Source organism: Pezoporus occidentalis, unplaced genomic scaffold (assembly GCF_034315485.1).
Source record: "Pezoporus occidentalis ecotype Australia unplaced genomic scaffold, CSIRO_AGI_Poc_V1 ctg23, whole genome shotgun sequence".
NCBI classification, from domain to species: Eukaryota; Metazoa; Chordata; class Aves; order Psittaciformes; family Psittacidae; genus Pezoporus; species Pezoporus occidentalis.
In genome coordinates, this window is record NW_026914180.1 from 431,633 (window position 1) to 454,703 (window position 23,071).

Sequence of the window (23,071 nt, forward strand, 5' to 3'; positions counted from 1 at the left end):
AAATTGCATTGTGTTACAAGGCAAACTAAAAATCAAGAATCAATCATGAACATTCCATGTATTAGCACAACTGATTTTGTTTATTTTTATACCACCCCAAAATTCATGCTGTATGTACATAGACAATACATGGGATAGCACACCAAATGTAGACAAGAAAGATATGCATTGCTTTATTTTGCTGGTGATTTTCCTTTTTATATCTTTTCCACTGTACATCTGCTCAACTTCATGAAATGATCCAACCTACATGGATTCCCATGTTGACCCTCTCCCAACTCCACACTGTCTCTCTAAGAGGAGACATCCTATTACCTCTGGGGTGATTGTCTGAATGATAAAGTGCGCAGCTTTTTATGTAGGTTCCTCTGGGCCTCATTTCTTATGTAAAACTGTTTAGTGCAGAACAAGTATAACAGCAAGTATCTGGTTTAACTATACTCTATAGTTAGTAGGTATGACCAGCTAATGCTTTGGGTTACTCGGGAAATCATAAGTAGCACACACACAGAAATGAAAACAGAAAATAGTTTTCCATATTGTTGAGAGTGTTAATTTTCTTTACATTTCCAGTGTCATTAATTTTGCTAAGCACTGCTGCAAGTCTTTACACTTGTCTTATGCTCTTATTTTCTTACAAAACAGTATACTAGGCTTTCTGTATAAAACATATATATAAACATTTATATATATATATATATAAAAAAAAAAAAGCAACAACCCCCAGAATGGACTTACACACAAGTACATATTTGTCCCTCATTAAAAAATATACTGTGTGTATATTTATTCATTGTCCCTGAATGTCACAGCAGTGTCAATTAGAATGGGGTTCAGGAAGAAAGGGCTTTTCTTTTTTTTTTCCTGCTTTGCTTTAAAATATACACTTAAATTACATAAGATTAACAAAAGCAGAGTAGTCACAGGAACAATCAGATCCTGTTTATATATTGGCACCATGTTGTTCTTGTTGCCATTGTTATTACTACTCCCCAACTTGACTTCTAGTTATTACTTCCCAGGAATTAATATAGCTACACTTTTTTTGTCATATATTCTCACAATAAGCTGGATGCAGGTTCAGGGAGAATGAAACACTAGAAAACCTAAATGAATCCTGGGACTCTAGAGATTCTAGTCCAGTTTAACTTTTCTGACTCTCTTCCTCAGAGATTATCAATCATTAAAAAAAAATGGTTAATTCTACATAACAAGTAATTTTTAGTGGCCTTTTCTTCCAAAAGGTGCTTCTGGGCAATGATTTGAGATAGTTTTTCACATGCACTGCTGGCATTAGATACCAGCCTTGCATATTTGTATAAATAAATTTTCTGGCATAAGGCCTATATTACTGGTGCAGATGGTTCTCTGCCCTTGGAGTCTATTCTTTCAGCAAACAGACCAGTCACTTGAATTACTTCTCATTACTGAGTGAGGTGCTGGTAGAACCCCATATGCTTAATGCACCAGAAATTTTTGTGGTGGTGAGGAAGAGGTTAAATTTCAGCCCAATTTATTTAGCCTATGAAAAAGTGTCTAATGACTTCTCGGCCTGAAGATTTTGTAATTGAAAAACCCCAGATATAAAAATGCTATAAAAAAATGCTATAAAGATTGGGGCAAAAAATGAAAAACCATATTGAATTAAAAAACAAAGTTCTGCTTGCAGGTTTACAAAGAGTCTATAACACTGATAAAATCTTCTGAAACCAATGTGCCTTTTTTTTTTTTTTTTTCCTTTTTTTTCCTTGTGTTTCTTTATTTTGGCTTCATTTCAACCCTGGAGTTCATATCATCTCCTTCCAGATCATACTCTTCTACTTGACCGCTGGTCCACACCTTCATGCGGTCAGTCAGGTCGCTGCTTCTGGGAGCCAGGATGAAGTCATAAATCAGGGCAGCACTTGCTCCTCCAATGATTGGGCCAACCCAGAAGATCTGAAACACAGTTCCCAACCCAGTTAATACATCAGGTATTATTCCACCATGAAATTTACAGTGAAAACACTAAAATTACAGTCTATCACCTGATTATTTACTTAACCACAGTACAATAAACCAAGAATTTCTCACCATGAATTGGCAATAGCCCCAGAGATTAATAACTGTGAGTATGTTGTCAAGTTCTGATATTTAAAATTAAGAATCTACTGGTAAAACATCACTGTTTCTCCAGATAGCTTTAGCAGGGGAAGATTATTTCTAAAAGCAACAAGGGTGTTAAATTCCATTTTCCCACTTACTTTCAGTGACAGGTGAATTAGAAAGTAATACTTAGTAAGAACCTAATTAGGGGCTTAATTTGCTGCTGGCTGCTATTTAGCTAGTGATATTGTTGTAATTGTACTGGACTAATTGCTTAAGGCAAGTAAAGTTTGGAAACAGAAGTAACAAAAGTGTCATAGAAGTCAGGCTGATTTTATTAGAAATAGTAGATGACGCTGAGGGATTGGGATGGCCAAAAATTTCCTGAGTCTGAAAATACATTTTCTTTTATTCATCAGTATCAGTGGTTGAATATGAATTATTACCTTTATCTCTTCTCTGTACAAAGAAAAATAATTTTGTGTTAAATTCTGAAAATGCTAGCTACTAGCTTAGTTACATTACCTTAGTAGCCTATGAAATATTTAAGTAGGAGATAATGGCAAAATTTTGCCAGTGTCCTTCTTTTAGGCTTTTAGAGTAAAACTGCACCCATATTCAACATTTTCACAACCTATTGTACTACCATCAAATTTTGATGAATGCCTCCACAACTGGCTGCCAAAATTGTTAAGCAGAAAAGTCAGAACAAGCTACACTTTAAGTATTTAAGGACACATACTCATTTAGGGCTTTTATAGCAGCCTTTTTTATTGAGCTTTTGTGAAATAAGTACACTTTCATGAAGTTTCTCATTTTAACCACATTTAAGCACAGAGAATAGTCTAAAATTTATAGTGTTTCCAGAACACTTATCCATGAAAGCACATAAGCAGACACGGAACTTTTAGATGGACATTTTATTAGCTTCCAAATGTTGGATCTTCCATTTCAGTTTAGAAACCTGCTTAAGAATCTTCCTAAATTAGGTCTTCCCAGATTAAGCAGCAGCACTTTACAAATTCATTTTAAACAATAAATACTCAATACAGGATTCTGTGTAATGAGGCTTTAACATTTAAAATATTTGGAATAAATAAACATAAAAGGAAATAACCACAGAAAATCTGCTGTAATACTTTGAACATACATACTCAGCTTGAGGATATTGTGATCTCCTGAGGCTGTTCAGGAGCAAAAAGGGATGACTGTTAAATGAGACTGAAATGACAATTCACTGACTTGGTGCTGATGGTATGTGTTTCAAATGTTTTTTGATCTTGTAGACTATGCATATGCAGAATAATGTAAGCTAAACAAAGTTATTCAACTTACCCAGTGATTTTCAAAGTTGTTGGCAATCAGTGCTGAGCCAAAAGATCTGGCTGGGTTAATTCCACAACCAGTGTAATCAATCTAGGAGGTGGAAAGAGAGACAGTGGTGAAGCACTGATGCACATGTGGCACCTTCATTGCACAGGAGAGCAAGCAGCTGCCTACAGCATGGTTCAGATGTTCACAACAGTTTTATTCATCCCACCCACTCTCCCTCAGAAAAAGGGGGAAAGACTGTTTTCCATGCATCTGTCCTGTCCCACCAAGGAAACAAGTCCCACTGCAGTGATTCCTCCCAGGTGTGCAACATCATCACCTATTGGCATAGTCACATGGCCCAAAGAAGAATGTTGCAGAAGCAAAGTTAGTCTCTGAAGTGGAAGAAGGGACAAATTATCATCTGCCAGTCATGTTGCTGCCCTCACTGGTGCATCCTGAGGTGGGACATTGCAGATTTCAACTGTTAGTGTTAAAACTTACAGCAAGAAGATGTCCTAAGGCAACAGAGAGACCAATGGCCAAAGGCGCTGATCCCGAGACATCATTCCTCCTCCTGTCTGTGGTGGCAAGGACACACAACACCAATTGGAAGGTAGCAATGATTTCGATACCTAGTCCTTGACCTGCATTGATTCCCTCTGAAAGCTGCAAGGACACAAGAAAGAAAATGTCACTCGATATTCCTACCTGACTTCAACTAGTACAACAAAGTTTTGCAGGATCTGCTTTCTCAATGGGAAAACACAGACCTGCACAGCTATTTCTCTCCTTAGGTTGTTTTTGCTTAACATGGAGGGTAAAATAAAAGAAGAAAAATTGGAAAGAAATTCCTTTTGAAACACTCACTGCTGTACTAAAGGCTAGGCATAACCAGCTTCTGTTGGTGACTCAGCATGGTTGCGTGGTTGCTGCATCCAGTCAAAAATGGATGCTCAACCATTTGAAACAATGATAACATAACTGATCTATGTGTGAGAAACAAATGAGCCAGAGATCCAGCTTCAGCAGAGCTGATCTGTAGAAGTGAACTGTGATGCCCTATTCATTGTTTCTGAGAAAGAGGATCCTGTGGTCATGTTAAACATTGCTCAGCTTGCATTCAGCAACAATTGCTAAGCAAATAGGGGCAGGCAAAGAAAGGGACAAATAGTAAGAAAGATGCATAGCTCTGTGTAGCTTGAAAGTACTTATCCCTGCTATTGACAAGTCACATTAATCTCCTCACATCGCTACTTATTTCCTGTAATTCAATATGAACCCTTCAAAACAAGGGCAATTTCTTGCAAAATGCTGGTCGTATGGTCAGATTTCCACATTAATATTGACACTTATACTGTGATGCAATTGCCTGAAAATATGCTACTTTAATGTCACTTGAAATACCCTGAGATATCCATAGTGTTCATGTGGAACTGGTAGATGTGACACAAGTCCTACTGAAGGCCAAAGGCATCTAAAATGTCTCCAGATGTCAATTCTTAGGCAATGTTTCTCTGACTTGGGTAGGTAATGAACTTAGTCAATGGAGATCAGATCCAGTGAGCTGATGAAATGTAGGTGATCATTTGAGAATCAGCTGAATAGAGCAGTCTTCCATTTTGTATTAACTAGATCTCATGTGATGACAAGAGCTTAGATGCTTAACTCACATGTAGGCTAATTTTTATTTTTATTTTTTTTTTGTCAGAGTCAAACTGAATCTTGCTCAACTTCTTTGGGAGCCATAAAAAAACATCCACAATTCAAGCATCCTAAGGGGCTAATGGGGGAAGCATTTAAATTTCCTACTGAAGTAAAACATACTCTAGAAAAACACACACTGGCAGATGTAGGTAATCCAACTGCATTACTAATCATGAAGTCAGTAAAGTTTCTTATTAATGTAGAATCATAGAATCATAAAATAGTTAGGGTTGCAAGGGACCTTAAAGATCATCTAGTTTCAACCCCTCTGTCATGGACAGGGACACCTTCCACTACACCAGGAAGGTAAATGCTGTAGAACATATTGAAAACATGGTAATTCACATAAATAAACATTATACAGTAGAAATACTGTCATGTTACAGGATTAGCTGTAGAAACTTGTGCTTGACAAGAAAGCATGGACTTAAACCATTCAATGTTACAACAAGGTTTTAATTCTTCTTCTAATTAGTACATTCAGTAGTTCCTTAGTTAAGAGAAGCCTGTATCTTAGCTGAATAACTTTGTGCTAAGCAGAAATAACTACATTGTATGGATAGTATGAAACATGAGCTTGGATAGAGGACAGAGAATCTGAGAATGTGAGTGACTCAAGAGTAGGAAGCAGGGTCTGCAAAACTTATTTTCAATAATAATGCTAACAGTAGGTTATCCAATCTGTCATAGTCTTTCCACTAAAAATTACTAGGTCATAGATGGCAAAAAACACAACATGCTACTGTGACCCATACAGAACAATGAACTATGGGAAATCATGTTTTAAATCTGTTTTTGTGATTTTACCTCCAATTTCCCCAAACCCAATAATTAAATAACCTTAAAGATATTTAGCTGAACTCTTTCACTTTCTACCTTTGCTATTCACTTTCTTTCTTCTCTGCAACAAAGCAGCATAATATCAAATTCCTAAGCACTGGAAAGAAATCATCTGAGTTTTTGGCCAGCATAAATCTGATTAGCTACATTAAAACCAGTGAAAACACATTGATCTGTAAGACCTGCCAATTTGAAGCATTATTAACATGTTTTTATATCTTGATCTTCAATACACAGGACTGATATCCTTTGAGTTAGAAGCAGTTCATCCAGAGGTAGAAAGAAATTCTGGTTGAAATGGTGGGCATTTTTGTTCCTTCAGCATGCATACAGTAAAAACTGAAATCAGTCAATGAACTTTTCAGCTTTAATAGCACTTACATGTGAGAAATGCGAAGCTAATGCAAATATATATATATCAGGCAGCAGTAAAAATTACATGATCCAGAAATTCATGCTATATGATTGATATATCGCTAAATTATACTCTTTTAGTCATCCCTATCTGCAAAATCCTATCTCGCATTTGGAAGGCCAAATGGTCAAAAAGCAGATATATTATCAAATAAGTGAGTGATATCCAGATAAATGGATAAGTGGATGAGAAACTAAATTTTCTTCTACTGTAATGCAACTGTTAAACATGAGAGAATCTGCATCTGATGTCTGACACACTGATGTTAGTATTTGACAAAGCCTTGGCATTACAAACGACTAAACACTGACCTACGAAGTTTTACCCTTCATTTGAAGGGCTTCTATAAAAAAAAAAAAAGACAATAAGAGCAAAATTATGCTTTTAAAACCTGTGATAATTCTTATCTTTGAGAGGCGGAAATTATATTCTTCCTTTCCCTCCAGGAAAACACATCCTACAGCTGATGTGACTTGAGGTCATTCTCCCTGCTAATCAACACTTATTGATGGTGCGTGTGGAGTCAAAGAAAACCTGGAAATGTCATAGGAAATCTCTTGTTTTCCTCTAGCATGTAATTTTACACAGCCTGCCAGGGACCTAAGATTCCACTGTGAGAGAAAGGACTCTGGGCCATTTTCCAAAATGAGGGAAAATGAGACAAACCTTAAATGTTCTGCTTTGTTGTGGTCTGTGGGTCTCCAGTATATAAGTGTAGCATCAGTGACATTCATTATTTGCATACTTGTCAGAGATACAGTATCATGCAGCAATAGCTGGGACAGCAACACATGGAACAGCATGAGTTTCCACCACCCTAACCACATCCCAGACAAAGCATAAGATGGGTAGTAGAAAGGTGCATTTCTTAATATCAAGTTAAAATGTACATGTGTATGTGTGTTTATATTCAGATTTATGATCCTTGGTCACAGTGGATTTGTAAGTGTTACCCATCTAACAATGCAATACAAAACATTTTGCACCTTTTGAATCTGCTGGTTTAAGCTCTTGATAGAACTAGTTAGGCATAACCAACATGAGTTAGTTACTCTTTCATTGTATTTTCCATATGTTGTTCAGGTTTTTTTAAGGAAGGCTTGAATTTTAGTAGAATACCTGACTCCAGAAGTCTCAGGGCTGTCTATAGCTTAATCTGAATCTAGTAGGAAGTAGTACTGAACATTACAGGGGAGGACTACCTATGGTTGTCAATGAAACAAAGGCAAAAAACCACTGCCGGTCTTAAAATCTAGCATTCTGCAACTGAGACTATCCAGAATATAAGGTGACAGTATATCTAGCTCTTAAATAGACAAAATAATGCCTTGAAACATAAGACAGTCACTTCTACTGTAGTGTCAGGGTGAAGGGACCACTTTCCAATGACCTGTACCCACACCGCAGTGACTTTCTTCCCTGTGTTGGTAGGCTGCTTACCAGCAGTCACAACAAACTTATGTGGGCAGCATGTCCGGGCTGATGCTGCCTTTGCCATTGATGTGTCTGTCAGGAAATCTCTGACCTCTTCTCATATCAGTACAATAACTCTTAGATGCTCTGCATTTTAGGTGATGCTCATTAAGGAAATAGAAAAAAATGGCAGAAGGCAGGAAACATCACAATAACTATCTCAGCTTTTCATGCTTCAGACTTGTGAGGCTTGAAGAGGGGATTCAGTGCATTAAGGAACCAAATATGCTCTAAAGAATTAATATGAAACACACAAGCCCACACTCCAACACAGTTTCCTACACTATAGGAGTCAACCCAGACTTCTTTTTTGTTCACATGAATTGTTCCATTAAGCTTAATTTCCAGTTCACTGTTTTGACAGGAGAAGAGGCAGAAACACACCCAAGAAATGGGTTACATAATTGCCAACATCAGAGCATTGTTTGTACACATATATATCTGATCAGCTGAATTAATCCTGACTGCATAAGCTTGCACTGAGTAATTGTCCTTTGACTGAAATAGCACCCAGACAACAAGCAGAAGCCTATAGGTAGACACCCCGAGGGAGATGTAACCTTCTGTAAGCTGAATTCCACCATCAATATTTTCTCATGAGTTCACTGTGAATCTGAACAAGTTTGTGGGAGAAATATCTGTGAAAATCAGTAAATTTATAGAAATCACATCTCATTCAGAAGGCTCCTGAGCTGCAACTGATGGAACCTAAGGAAGCACTTAAAGCCTGCTGAAGCCCTCCATTTTGCATTGCTGGACATGGCATGAGGTACAATACTGGTTCCTCATTTAAAGATTAGCTTTATCTGGAAATGCTACCGCTGCTCTTGAGCAACCTGGTTTGAATTCAGTGCTGACTCTACTTTGAGCAAGAGATCAGGCTAGAGACCTCCTGAGGTCCCTTCCAAGCTGAATTATCTTGTAAAAGACCTTGGTTCTCTGGAAAGGTTCTTCTTGTGGGAAGGTTTAGGACACAATTTCCTCAATGCTGCTCTGGTTTGGCTGGGTTAATGTCTTGAAAAAGCTGGTGATATATGCAGATAGTACAGCTGGTGAATCAGTCACTGTGAAGGATATGCATATAGATTGCAGGCTATGCATATGGATTATATTGGTGAGTCAAGTGAGACATAATCATAGAATCATAGAATAGTTTGGGTTGGAAAGGACCTTAAGACCATCTAGTTCCAACCCCCCTGCCATGGGTAGGGACACCTTACCCCAGGGGTCTGTCCAATCTGGCCTTGAACACTGCCAGGGATGGAGCATTTACCACTACTGTTCCAGTACCTCACCACCCTCACAGTAAAGAATGTCTTCCTTATATCTAATCTGAACTTCCCCTGTTTTAGTTTGTACCCATTACCCCTTGTTCTATCACTACAATCCGTAATCAAATGAGGACTACTAAACCAAAGGGCAAAATGAATGGAAAATCATTATCTAGTCATGATCATGAGAGTAACCAGTTGAGACGAACACCTGCTTTTAGGTCTTAGGAAATGGGTTGTGTTCATGTTGCTGCCATATCTCTACAACATGAGACAGGGGAGAGGAGCAATGGAAGCTTGTTTCTCAGAAGTGCCCTTAACTACCATGTTTAGCTGACTGAATTCCAAGCTTCAAGCAATGATTTGGGCAAATTAATGGTATGTTTTCTTTCCTTTTGGGGTTTGGGTTTGGGTTTGGGTTTTTTGTTTTGTTTGTTTGGTTTTTTGGTGTTGGTTTGGGTTTTTTTTTAGAGCAGGATATTTATGAGTTGTCTGCCTTCAGAAGCGAAATGGGGACAGGAAATTAAACTGGCCTAAGGTAAACCCAACTGTGTACTTCTCTAGAGGCTTCATATTTTTCTCATTAGGAGTAAAAGTATACCAAGTTCAAACCTGTTTCCTGTTATATGGATGACTGTTATGCAAGGTGGTTTCATTACATAGTGCTATGCTCCAGCTCTTCCAACAAACCTTTAGCCATGAATTGTATCTTCCAGGGTCCAGCTTACTTTCATATAACAGGGATTAGTTTCTCATTGTTCCTGAAAAATAATAGGCCTCTGGAAATGTAGAAATCTGTTTTTCAGTGGGGGAATGTCAACTTTCTCCATTCTTATGAAACACTTCACTGCAAGCCATGCTGGCTGATGTTTTTTAGAGACAGAAATGTAAAGCCACAGCAATTTAGTGACACATGTAATATTACTGATGTTTGGTACTTCTTTTCATATCCCAGTCATCCCTAGGTAAGGCAGCTTTTGCAGAACCCCAGCAATAGCATGGCTGACACATAATAAGAAGCATGTTGTGGACTGATTAAAAATGTATTTCTGTTTATTAAAGTGGTTTTAATATTCGTGTTGCGAGAAGAGCTATGTTCTCCTATCCACAGCATTTTCAGGAGCTATGCTGCAATAAATAAATGATAATAGATAGACCTCTTTCCTTGTGTGTTGAATTCAAATAAACGGCTAACTACTTGCACTGAGCCTGCTCTTTTCAGCATCCCATGTTATCTCTGTCATAGCAGACTTTTTTTCTTAAAGGAAGATTTTCAGCATTTTATTCAAGCAAATTCTCACTGTGTTAATGTGTTTTCTTCCTATAGCTTAAACTTTCCCTTCTTTGTTTTTCTTATTTTTCTTAATATGAAAAAATCTTTACATTAATTTAAATAGTTCATGCTCTTTCTTCATCCTCATGCTAGAAATATTAATTATGCTGCTTTATACTATCATTTACGTGTTTCACTGAGCAAAGTTCTTTAATGCAATGTTCTTCAAATGTAATCTCAGAAAGAAATCTCCTTAGTTCCCTCAAAATCATCTTTGTCTGTCTGGTCTGTCATTTCGTCTGACTCTTCTTATTCTTTCACCTCCAGTTCTGTTATGAAAATAACTTGATAACTTCCATTTTGATAACATACCTTTCTTCTTCTGGAAGCCTGTCCCAGATCTACCGGCTGTAAACCTTCCTTTAACTTGTAGGCAAAAATGTATCCAGAGAGTTTATCCCCAGCTATTTATCTACAGTTATTCTCTTCTCTCCTTGCTATTTAAAGGTATCACATTGAAATGGCTGTTTCTATACCCATTATTTGAGTGCTAGGGATTCAGAGAATGAAAAGTCTCATTTCTTTAGTAAGTAAGTAGTGACATGCAAAAATCTAAAGAATTTCACTGAAAATTATACAACAGGAGCACTCAGAAGAAGCTGCTTATGAGGCAAGAATTAACTTTGGATCATATCCTAGATCAACAATAGAAGCATTCAGCAGAACCTAGGGACAAAACATATTGTCCTATGCTAGATTATCCTTCCTATAAATACAGCCTTAAGAACTCTAAAGGCGACTCATTCAATTCCCAAAGCAGAAATCATATTTTCCATTCTTTGGAGAGCAGACACCCTCCAGGAACAAGACTAACCTCTCTCCTCCCACCCTATCATCAGACTGATGAGAAAGTAGCCAGGGCTTTGTGCTGCAGCAGCCTGGTATGCCATAAAGAGAAGAATGATGGTTTCATTTATACTAAAGCAGGGCATATAAAGTTTACATGTGAGGCCAGTAACAGACAGCAAAAGTCAATTCCTCTATAGGACTTCCATTTAGCACAGCTAGTTAGAGATAGACTATCTGTCTCACGTATGTTTTACCTTTTGATGTGCCTCTGGGAAAGTCACTTTGGGGAAACTTTTTTTTTTTTTCATCTTGCTGCTAAGAAATAAACAACTTTTATCCAGAGGAAGAGAAATGGTGAGCTGTTTGTTGCTGGTCTTTTTTTTTTCATTGCCCAGCAAAACCCAAACAAATAGTTCATTTTCCATAGCACTTTTGAGGGACTCATTTATACCACAGAGCTATTTATGATGTCCTGTATTGTCAGCACAGAAGGAGATGATCATTCAGTGGGGAATTTTAGGCATATCTGAATTTTGAGCCTAATAAAATCAACTTTTCTATGTTGTTACTGGAATAACTAGCTGGATTTGCATAAAACTCACAGGATGATTTCTGGCTGTTGCACCAAAGCAATATTCATTTTATGCTTCCAGACAAACACTCCAGCAAACCTGTGGAGTTTTCAGACTTTCCAAGTCTGAGCTATTTATACAGTCAATATTGTGCAAAGCATTGAAGATTTGGCATTTCATGGAGTTAAAAAACAACTCTGTGCAATGGATTTATGGAATTCAGGGAACAATTTCATTTCTCCACCTTGCTCATCAAGCAAGGAGTGGTATTAAAGGAAGGAAAACATGCCAAACATGTCTTTATTCATTCCTCAGTACAAATACAGTCATGATCTTCAGGAGAAGTTGTGTGTATATGTGTAAGAAAACATTTGCCACATTTCTGCTTTCAAAGCATTAATTGACTTCATCTGGCACAGAATTAGTGTCAGGAGCCTTGAAAAGTTTGGTTTTCTTTGGTACCTCCCAGCAATTCCTGGAGAGGGGATGCACAAGGCTTTACCAGGAAAGTACTCAGAGGATTTCTTTGCTCCTTTGCAGTCCATGAGTGCTAAAAGACAAACCCCTTGCATTTTTGCCCTCCTGTTGTTTATAGTTTCCCCTTTGATGCCTGTCAGGCCCCGTATATTTGAGGATAACGTTAGGTTAATATCGTGCCTTAGCCTCAGATCTCATTGACTTCAGTGGAGCTGCAGAAGTTAAACACCAGCACAAGCTTTGCCTCTGGATGTTAGAAAGATCAGTACTTTCCCATCAATTTGAACATGAATAAATACACAGGACTGTATACAGCTCCCAGCCAGGCCAGAAAAACCTTCAGGAGACATTTACTTGATATTAACATTATTCTGGAGGTACTGAGGAGCACGGCCATAGATTGTGATGTCCCGTTGTGCCAGGTAATGTATCAGCCCACAATGAAAAGGATGCTTCTGCCTCTGCATATTTGGAATACAGATAACAGTTTAAAGACAGGGAAATACAGAAACTGAGGAATGTAGACACATAACACACCATTTGCTATCTATGAATTTAAGCACAAACAGAACAGTTTGGACTGGTTTCCCTAACTCCAGAATGCAGATTTTTCTAAGAATAAAGATTTCTTTGACATTTTCAATTGTGATGCCAGGTAAGGATATCTATGTTATTGAATTATCTCAATTAAGCTAGAGAATGCACAAATAAACAAAAATGTACTGCTGCTGTAAAAAAACCCGGGCAATTTCCTCTTGAGACAAACAGGAAATTTTTCAAGGGCTATTTTTTCTTCCTTTAGCACTTGTGATGTGGCTTAGTATCCTTGCTTTAAAAGCGTTTCTCTTAAAGGTAGCTAGATACAGCTAAGGTAGTGACACGTTCTAGGATTCTCTGATTAAAGAGATGCCATTCTCAACTCACCTGAAGGTTCACATCTGCTGAAGTGTTGGGGCCCTGCTACAATGACTTATGTTGTTTTTACCATTGCATCAATTTAATCAGAAGAGATCCATAATATTCCATCTAATGTTTGCTGTGGAAATTACCTTTTTTTTTCTCAGGTGGGGGTTCTTGCCATGTCAGATCTTGATTTAGAATTGACCCCCATCAATAGATTCTTTCCTTTTTTTTCTAATTTTTACCTAATTTAAATTGGGAAATGAGATTTGAGGTTATTTCATTTGAAGAATCTTGCTATCAAGCTATGCTTTGTGTGTGTGTGTGTGGAGGTGCGTATACGTGTACACACAAAATACCCAAATACATATGGCATGATACATAGAATGCTAAGGAAAGGGAAACAATTTTAACTGTTTATTCACCAGTTAGGAAATGTGGTGGCAAAATTAATTTCCTTACATTTCATACTTGATCCTACCTTGTCTGACAGCTGGTCAAACACAGAAGAAAAATCATTCTCCAAAAATCCCAGCTTGACTCCATTTAAATTACAATATAAACCAATCTACCAAATTAATATTTTTAGTTCTATTTCAATTCATTATTTTGCAACCCTCTGTGCAGTTCTCTCATGAATTTCTATAATTTCTAAGAAGAAATAAATAAAGTGGACCTTTAATCTGAGGTATGAAGAGCATCTTTCAAAAAATGCAGCAGTCATCTTCTGGACATGAACCCCATTCATGGTACAAAACCCACTTTGAACCATTCTGTTCTAGCACCAAAAGGCTGTCCTGCAGGTGGATGATCACTAAGGGTGATAGCCGTGAGGTTTACATGTCAGCCCAGATGTTTCTGCTGTCACAATGTGTGAACATTAGAAAACAGCCAAGGCTATGGCTAGTTCTGAGCAGGTGTCTTTCCTGTGTTCCACCTGCCTGGCCAATTCAATACAATGCTGGCATGCCATAAAAGGCTGCTGCTGCAGAACAGAAATTGAATAATGAGCTATTGTTTTGGAACTCTTTGTTAAGAAATAAAAATTCCAGACTAATCTTATGAACAGGAACCATTTTGCTCATTCTAAAAATACAGCAATTTCTGGCCCCTTGTAGAAGCTTGAGTGCTTAAGCATGCAGATGTCCCAGCACAGGCAAGGCTGGCAGGAAAAGCCGACACTGGATAGAAAACAAGGAGTGTAAAGGGCAGTGGTAAAGAGAACAAAGCTCATTGTATTGAAACTTGAGAATGATGCAGTATATAATCTGCACTGAATAAAAGGCATCCAAGGATTTTTAATAAGAGCTAGAGGGCAGGAACCCAGCTGCATGTCTCATTCATCCAGTGGCACCTCTGGAACTGCAATTTTCCATACTGACTCAGAGGAAAAGCAACATCGCTTACTCAATTGTCCACACTCACTGTCAAGTTTATTTTGGAAATTCTTCCAACTTAACCCAACTTTGTTTATTTTGAGGTTGGAGAACAGACTCATAGGGTGCGGGCATAAAGAGAGAGGGAAATCACAAGGTAAACACTGAGTCATCAAGGCCAACCAGGCAAGTCCTGCTCCCCATCGTCAGAGGCCACTGCTGGTGCACAGGTTTGGACCAAGCGTAGGGACTCTGGTGATTCCTGCTCATGATCCCCTCTGAGGAAACTTTCTAAACGATGGGAAAGATTCAGTAAGGAATATCAGGATAAAAATATCAGTACTGACCCACACACACCATTATAAGGAATGTCAGGTCTCAACTTTATGAGGGAGCTCCCAATGCGGTGGTAATTTCATGTTTGCACTAGAGGACTCTGTGCCTTGGGAATCTGTTGAGAGAAAAATCACAGCACTGATGTCCTAGGGATAAGATGATACATATGCAGAAGCTAAGGATCCATACATCGTATGCCCCGTCCTATGCTTCAGTTTCCTGGAGGCAAGATATTGTCCAGCCTTCAGCTTTCCCAAGTAGCAGAATAAGGCTGTAGCTGTGGAACACATAAACTGCTGCTTTGTTGCTACCGGACCAAAGTCCAGCTAAAAGGAAAGGAGACTCATTCTGAGTGACTTTTGTGAGGTGGAGAGTGGCTCAAAGCAGCACATACTGCCCTGGTAGGAAGAAACAAGGACAGCAAATGGCTCCTTTCCCGCTGTCTTTGAGAAAGGATTTAGATTTGGCCACTGTGTGTTTAACACCAAAAGGCATTGCATGCTTACTTGCACCAATTCCTCTGCAACAGTCAATCCAGCTTCGGGGACACTCTGCTGAGCAGTAGTGGCAAAGATACAGCCAGTTGCGCTGGAAATCCAAAGGGTGTTCCAGCAACAAGTGACTTTCCAGTCTCCAGGGGTGGTATCTATATGACTATTCACCTGTCTTTAGAAAATGTTCCAGGCCTCTGAAACCACTGACCACAGATCCCTTCTGACTTTTCCAGAAAGTTGTTCAGTTATACAGCCATCATTCCTCAGTCCACTGTGTGTTTTTTAAAACCAAGTCCTTCTATTTGTTTCTCTCGGTTGTTTTTATTTTCTCTTTATCTGCTCTGAGCAACGCTACCTTCAGGCCTGTTTTTCTTGCCTATGATTTTTGATCCATTTACAACTTAAAAAATAATATCTTTCATAATAAACTTCAAGGCAGAGTTTTCAAATTGTAGTCCAGAGACTTAGGGGGCACATTTCCTTGCACTCTAATCAGTATGTCAAAATACAGAAATCCTGAAATTGTAAAACAGTGTCTGTATTTTTTACAAACTCGATTATTTTCACACAAAAAAAAATAAAACAAACCAAACAAAAGAAAGAAAACAAAAAACACTGATCTAAAGAAATTTTCTCAGCATGTTTTTGAAACCTTGATAAAAGTTCTCAAGATAATCATGGCTGAACTGTGAATACTGTGTTAGTTAGCCTAAAGTACAAAAATCTTCTCTCACCCACGTTTCCTCTTGAGCTCTTAGTTGGTCATTAACCGCCCATGATGAATAGTTTCTTCCATTATCCAAACTACAGATCTGTCTTCATTAGACAATAGCCAGCTATGCTGGCAGTTAAGTGCATTTAGGATTAGGTTTTTTCTATTCTTATAGTTTTACTTAGTGAAAATTTGTAACACGTAGTAATGCAATTGCCAAAAAAATAAGATACAAAATTATGTAAGGAAAAAGACTTAATTTTTTAGAACAGCAAGCACACTGCATAATCCTCTTTCAGCTTTTCCAATTCTCAAAGTTTTACTTTGGCACCCACAACACTTGCAATATATATGGGAAGTTAAATGTCTTAAAAGGATTCAGTAACCTAAATACCCCTCTGAATATTGGCCAGAATGATGTTGGAATCAGCCAAAGTAACTAAAAATATTTCCATTTACCTCAGTAAAGTTTGGATCCAACTCTTCAGATGTGACTGTTTTACTTGTCTTAGTATAAAACAAACATTAATATTGAACATGTTAAAGGAGCTTCCTGCCTTTTCATTGTCCCTTCCTTTTCTTCAGTCCTGCACCTTCCATGGCTCTTTTCTGTGCTTCCATTTGCTTGTTTCCCTTTTTCTCTTTGGGCAATGAAAAAGGCACAAATTCATCCTACTTCATTTTGAATATTAACAGACAGTTCCTATCCTGGAGCCTCATTATGCCAAAGAAGAGCTCGCTGTTTCTGGAGGACAATGCAACAAATCTGAAGTGTGACATAGCTCTCTTTGTCTCTTTTTCTCTGTGAAATAGAGAGCAGCCTACAGAAATGGGTTCCTCACTTGGCATCTCAGTGCAGGACATACATCTGGGCAGGATAAATCTAAGTTCAGGCATGCAGTCCCACCCAGTATCCACCGGGGACACTGGATAGCCACTGACACCATTAAATTGCTCTCACATTTTTCCTGAAAAAACCACCCCTTCAAAAGCACAACAGGGACAGAATAGAGGACAGAGCCACACACATCAAACCCTTTTCCAACCTTGTCAAACAAACAGCATTCCCCTTCTCCCTATTCTTTTTCTCAATAGTGAATCTACTTCTCACTTTCCACAGGAAGGGCAGGAAGACAAAGCAGCTGGCAGGGATACCAGCTCTGTCCCTCCCTCCTCAGGTTAAAAAGCATGGCATAAAAGCAAATATCTGTGGTTTCCCCTTATCATCTATTTGTTAAAGGAAGCAGTGTGCTCTCGGTGCTGGGTTGTAGTTTCAGAGTATACCCTGTTTGTGATCAGCTTTGCACAAGGACAGCGGTTTTGCCCTTCTTCCCTGTGCTTCGTGCAGACCCAACTCCCTCCTCAACTCTCACCTCCCTCCCCAAACAGTTCTGGCTTGTCAGTGCATTTTTGCTTTCTTCTCTAGCCCTTTCCTGCAGGGGAGAAGAACAGCTGCTGCCCTCCCCATCCCTAGGGAGGTCTCCCAACTCTTCCTCTAGCCAGAACATTTATAACTGAATGTGAAAGAGAAAATAAGAAGTCAAAATTCTGAGACTTTGACAATGACAAGCACTGAGACCAGGGCTTTTAAGAACTATTTTATCCATTAATTCTTGCACAGAAACAGTTGCCAGATTTATAAAATTGGTATGATGGAGACTTACACTATCTGTTTTTGCCTGCAGTGTATTTTATGGCCATTTAAAACAATGCTGGTATTCCAGAGGCATTCCTCAAGGGGGAACAAAGCTTCCATCCTAAAATTTTTCAGGGTCATGAAGTAGTCTCCTAAGCTTACAAGATCAGTGACTTCACTGATCATTCCTATTCTTTCCACCTGTCCTCTCTGGTTCTGTTCTGAGATGTCTTTGTGCAGGGTTCTGAATAATATCTTTGTAGTCTGAAGAGCTACTCACTGAGGAGCAAGAAGAGTTTTGGGTTATTATCTACATCCCCTTTACAGTTTCAGGGCTTTTAGACAGGCGAATAAGCCAGCTGTCAGCACTTCGTGGCAAGCAAAAGAGGAGGACCAAACATAAGTGTGTTGAAACCAGAGCTTCTGTGTTTAATGGCAGTTGGACCTCTCGAGGAAATCACTTGGGCGTATACTCTGTCGCATGCGGTTGAGCAATTCCCTCTGCCAGTGGTTTCAGAGGAAAAGAGCACGTATGACACCCACAGCCAGAGCCTTCTGGAGTTAATAAAATTATTTGCTTTTTTCCAAAAAATATTTTGTATAAACCCATCAAAATTTCCAAAACAGTGGCACCATGGAATACCTGCAGCCACAAGGCTTAAGGAAGATAAGCAACCAGCCTGCAGAGTAACACGAGGGTGGATGATACTAAGCTGCTTAGGAATCACCTTCTTAATATCAGATTTTAGTATGTTTTCAAAAACTGCCTCACTTTCTGAATTAACTGTAATACAAAAGCAAATTAATTTGTTAATTTTATTTTTTTGTTCCTTTCTTCCCCTTTTGCCTAAATGATTCCTGAAGAGATATTGTATTTGCAGCTTTATGTCCCAGATATCCCTGTGACTCCAAATGGGCATAAGATTTCAAATTAGCTCAAGTTTCAAACTGCAATCAGGAATATTCTGCAAGAAAGGGGACAAAAAAAGAAAGAAAGAAAGAAAGAAAGACGTGAAATACTTGTTCTTAACAGAATGAGGTGAAATAAGTGACTATAAGGCAAATTCCATTTATATTACCCAGTGTACTGCAGTGGCTGCAGCAGTGCCTCTGACAGTGAGATGATTTCAAGTTTAGAAGTGTATCTATCCTTTTTTCTCACATTATGGAACAGGTGTAAAATGTCGATGTTTTGAGGAGAAGTTGTGACCAGGCAATTTTTAATGTAGTGTGATGTTGGCACCTGGCTGGGTGAGGGCTGAAGCCTGCACCCCAGTTAAATGTAGCTGCCTCACATCTTTACCCAGGCTACACTGAGAATTCAGGGGTTTCCCATTTTTGCTAAAGCAGAAATTCACAGAAAGTGCAGATAGAATTCTGTGTCAGGCTGGATCTGAGCACTCTGCCTAGCACAACAGGTAATGTTCACACTTTCAGTGATAGGCTTTCCCTTGCTACACTTCTCTCCTGCTGTTCCTACAGGCTTTCATTACAGTCATCAACAGGTTACACAACCCATTAATTAGGTATTGAAAAATAACAACATTCATAGTAGCAAAAACAACATTCATAGTAGTGAAAACAACATTGGTATATGCACATTAATCAGCACATTATCTGAGACCTTCAGAGCCACGAAAGGGATTTATTCATGCAACTTTTAGTGATTTCAGTGTCAAACAGGTTAAAAGGCACCTTTCAGGAACTTAGATGTACAAAATTGAACATGACCATAATATCCTGAAGTTCCAAAATACAGGTGGGGAGGAAGGACTATTCCCATGATATAGATCTATCCTGGTATCAGTCAGGACTTTAATAAACAAAGACTGCCTGAGGTCACCATCACTGCCAACATCACCACCACCACCACCCCCCACCCCCACCCCCCCCCCATCTTTAGTAGATTATGGGTATTACATTTCTACTCTAAAAAAATGAAGAAGGAATTAAAAGTTCCTACTTACTGAGTTGAGCCCCAGGAGGTTGTTTGGGAGAGAGGAGGTGACTCCTGACAGAATAGCTGTGGCCACCACTGCCCCCAGACACTGGGCAATGATGTACATGAGTGCTTTGAAGATGCTGATCTGGCAGCTCAGCAGGAGGCCCAGGGTCACTGCTGGGTTCAGGTGTGCACCACTGATGTGGCCCACACTTTGTGCCATAGTAGCAATGGATAACCCAAAAGCCAGAGAAACCTTCACGTTGTCCTGAGACCTTGTTGAAGTTTTGTTGCCCACCACTGGGAAGCTAAAACCCAGAGCTGAGCCAATGCTGATAAAAATAAAAAGGCTCATGGCAAGGAACTCAGCCACCACTGCCCTCCAGAATATTTTCTTCTTGAATTCACTAGCCATCTTTCCTGTCTCTCTCTTTCCCCTCCTCACTTTCCCTTCTCCTTCTCTCCCTTCCTTTGCCTGTTATTTTTCCTTTGAGGACTGAAGAGAAATCTGGAGAAAAAATACAGTCCCTGGATTATTTATAGGGCTTTGGGTGGTCTGTAGGAGGGAAGGGGTGTTGCACAAAAGGAGGAAAGAACATCTACATAGATGCTGACTGCTAGATTGATGTAAGACACTGTATGCCTGCCAAAGTTTTTTCTTCCTTTCTCCCCCCCCCCCCCCCCCCCCCCCTCCAGTGTTTGATCTCTGCTGCCGTTTTTAAGAGGGTTTTTTAAATTCTTGGAAAAGTCTTAAGGAGTGCCTCAGGAATTTTACTTCTTCAGCTCCTGTATGATCAATCAGCACATGGATTGGAAAGAAAACTTTTGTGGGATTTCTGTCTTGAGCTGGACTGAAACAAAAAGCAAAGTTATCTCTGCAGGCTGGTAAGTTATTCATGCTCAGCTTCACCAGCAGCAGATAACATCTGAAAGTAGCAGGTAAAACTCACAACTAAATCCACGTTCTAGAGATTCAAGTACCTCTGTTTCATTTGAAAACGGGTAGAAATATCGCTTCTGCTGGCTCTGTGGACTGGGACTCTTTTTGATGCCAAGCCTGACAGCTGTACAGACGAACACACACTCATACAAGTGGGTTTTAACTGCTGAATGGTAGGGATCAGTTTGAATCTCTGTGACCACTGTGTAAATCTGACATAATGCAGCAAATAAACTGGAAGCTTTATATGAGTTCAGTTTGGATGCTGAGGGACAGATTATTTGGGGGTTTGTGGCTTGGTTTTTTTTTTTGTTTTGGTTTGGTTTGGGGTGGTGGCGGGGGGTGTTGGGTGCTTTTTCTTTTCTTTGTTTTGTTTTTATTTACATGATTTCTTCACATTTTTTTCTTTCAAACACAGTGATGTCTCAGGGCTTCCCCAGGCTTGCTCTAAAGCACTCCTGACAGGAAGGAAAAAAGCCGATTTGGGGTGCTCCCCAGCCCACGTCCTGCTGTGAAAGCATAGCCCACACCACCCTGCTGAAGGCTGGCTGTCCTGGCTGTCACCAGGGAGACTGGCTGCTGCCGCTGAGCCACTGGACTGGCCGGAGACAGAAGGGGAAAGCAAGGGAGAAGGGAAATTACATGCTTGATTTTGCAGACAAAATGAATATCCCTGCAGTGCCAGAGCGTCTTTAGGAGCAAAAGGTCTAACCGCCTCTGGTTTTATCACAGCAGGACTTGAATGCATGCCTCAGATTTAGCCGTGTTCTCAGACCTCTGCCGGCTTTAACGGCTGTAAATCACAGGGGGTGCTCAGACTTCAAACTATCCCAAATCTGACCCAGGCTCAGAAACTAACTGGCTTCCCAGGCACAAGTCCTGAAAGTTGGGTATTTAAAATCACCCTACTTCTCTGCCGCCTCTTTTTTTCTCTCTTTTCTCCTGTTAATGCCTGGGTGTCAACTTCTGAATTGTACTTAATTCAAGACTTTTTCACTTGGACAGTATGTTAGCATGAATATAAAATCAAATACACGCCTGGATAGTATTAGACAGTCAACAAGGGGTTTTAAAATATATCTGGCTTTCAAAAGATGATTCAGATACAAAGCTGAAGACTGTTTAAATAAAAATCCAGATGTCTGCAGCCTGTCATCACCGAGTTCTTATTCTTTCTAGACATCAGATGGTTTTGATTTTCCATATAACCAAATTTATTTTCTTCTATTTTATAATACACTTACACAACAGAACTGTGCCAGTGAAAAAAGAAAAAAAAACAAACCCAGAAACAGAAACAAATTAATTATTGGTTTTACCCTTCTAATTACAGTGAGACTTCAATGAGGAACCATTTAACAGACAGATCAAAATCAAATTTAGCCAAACATGGTACATGTTGGAATTTTAATATGATCCAAATTATGCTAGATATATTCTGATCAGTAAAAAATTTTATTTACTTCAAATGGTCTGTAGGACTTGAAGATCTTAATTGACCAGTTTTTCTGGTCTTACTAAGCAGATGCCCAAGACACAGGACATATACCATACACCTCAGGGAAATGGGGAAAGTGAGCTTATAAATAGTTCACAACTGTTTCCGTGTGTCCAAGATTGATACCTGTGGGATGGCGCTGCCTAGATACTTAGCTGTGTCCACAGGAAATTACCTTTTTACTCACTTCTTTCTACAGTTTGGAGCTGGATGACCAAATAACCTCTGTATCAGTAACAATAAGATGAGAAGGAATCCCTTACAGAAAAATTTCTAGAAGCCAGGAAATTAGGCTGAGAAAGTATTGCAAAATGCTTCCCTGATTTCTACAGTTTCCTCTAGGTATCCCTGACTTGCCTGTGCCAGAGACAGGGTATCAACCAAACAAGATGTGCAGTCTGACCAGTGGCATATGTGAAAACCACACAGTTTAATGTGCCTTCAGAGCAGCAGGCTGGTCATCCCCCTTGAGAGTTAGTTAATACACTTATATTTTCATCTTGGGACTCTCTACTGGTGTCTTCATAACTATTACCCACCTCTCATTTCCCATTTTGGAACTTGATGCCACTATAACTAAATAAAATTGTCATTCAAACAGAAAAGGAAAGAATAACCTGAAATAAATTAAAGACAGAAACTGTTACACAACAGAGCCTTGGGTGGCATGGTTTAGTGGAGGGTGTCCCTGCCCATGACAGGGGGGTTGGAACTAGATGATCTTGAGGTCCTTTCCAACCTTAACTATTCTATGATTCTGTGATTCTATGATTCTAAGCGCTATTAGCCAATCATACCTATCTGTTCTCTGATGTGAATAAAATCATGATCATCACTGCTGTGTGGTTACTAATTGCTTGCATGGTGATGATACCCAGGGCCCTTACGCCTTCAGTACTGCACAAAGACAGACAGCAGGACAGCCTTCTCCAGTGTGTAGAGCCACCAAGTTGGGAAACAAGAA

At 39.2% G+C, this 23,071-nt stretch overlaps 1 protein-coding gene and 1 long non-coding RNA gene across 2 annotated transcripts; one reads left to right on the forward strand and one right to left on the reverse strand.

The window, feature by feature from the left end:
* Positions 1-57: 57 nt before the first annotated feature.
* Positions 58-20,190, reverse strand: AQP1 (aquaporin 1 (Colton blood group)). Its single transcript, XM_062621343.1, has 4 exons — positions 19,695-20,190; positions 3,901-4,065; positions 3,421-3,501; positions 58-1,938 (listed from the first exon to the last, which is right to left on the reverse strand). Exons 1-4 carry the CDS (start codon positions 20,082-20,084, stop codon positions 1,759-1,761), a joined length of 816 nt encoding a protein of 271 aa, XP_062477327.1. The 5' UTR covers positions 20,085-20,190; the 3' UTR covers positions 58-1,758.
* Positions 19,045-21,756, forward strand: LOC134165018 (uncharacterized). The gene is made up of 3 exons (XR_009965325.1): positions 19,045-19,145; positions 20,366-20,554; positions 21,039-21,756. It is a non-coding gene; the product is annotated as an uncharacterized LOC134165018 (long non-coding RNA).
* Positions 21,757-23,071: the final 1,315 nt, after the last annotated feature.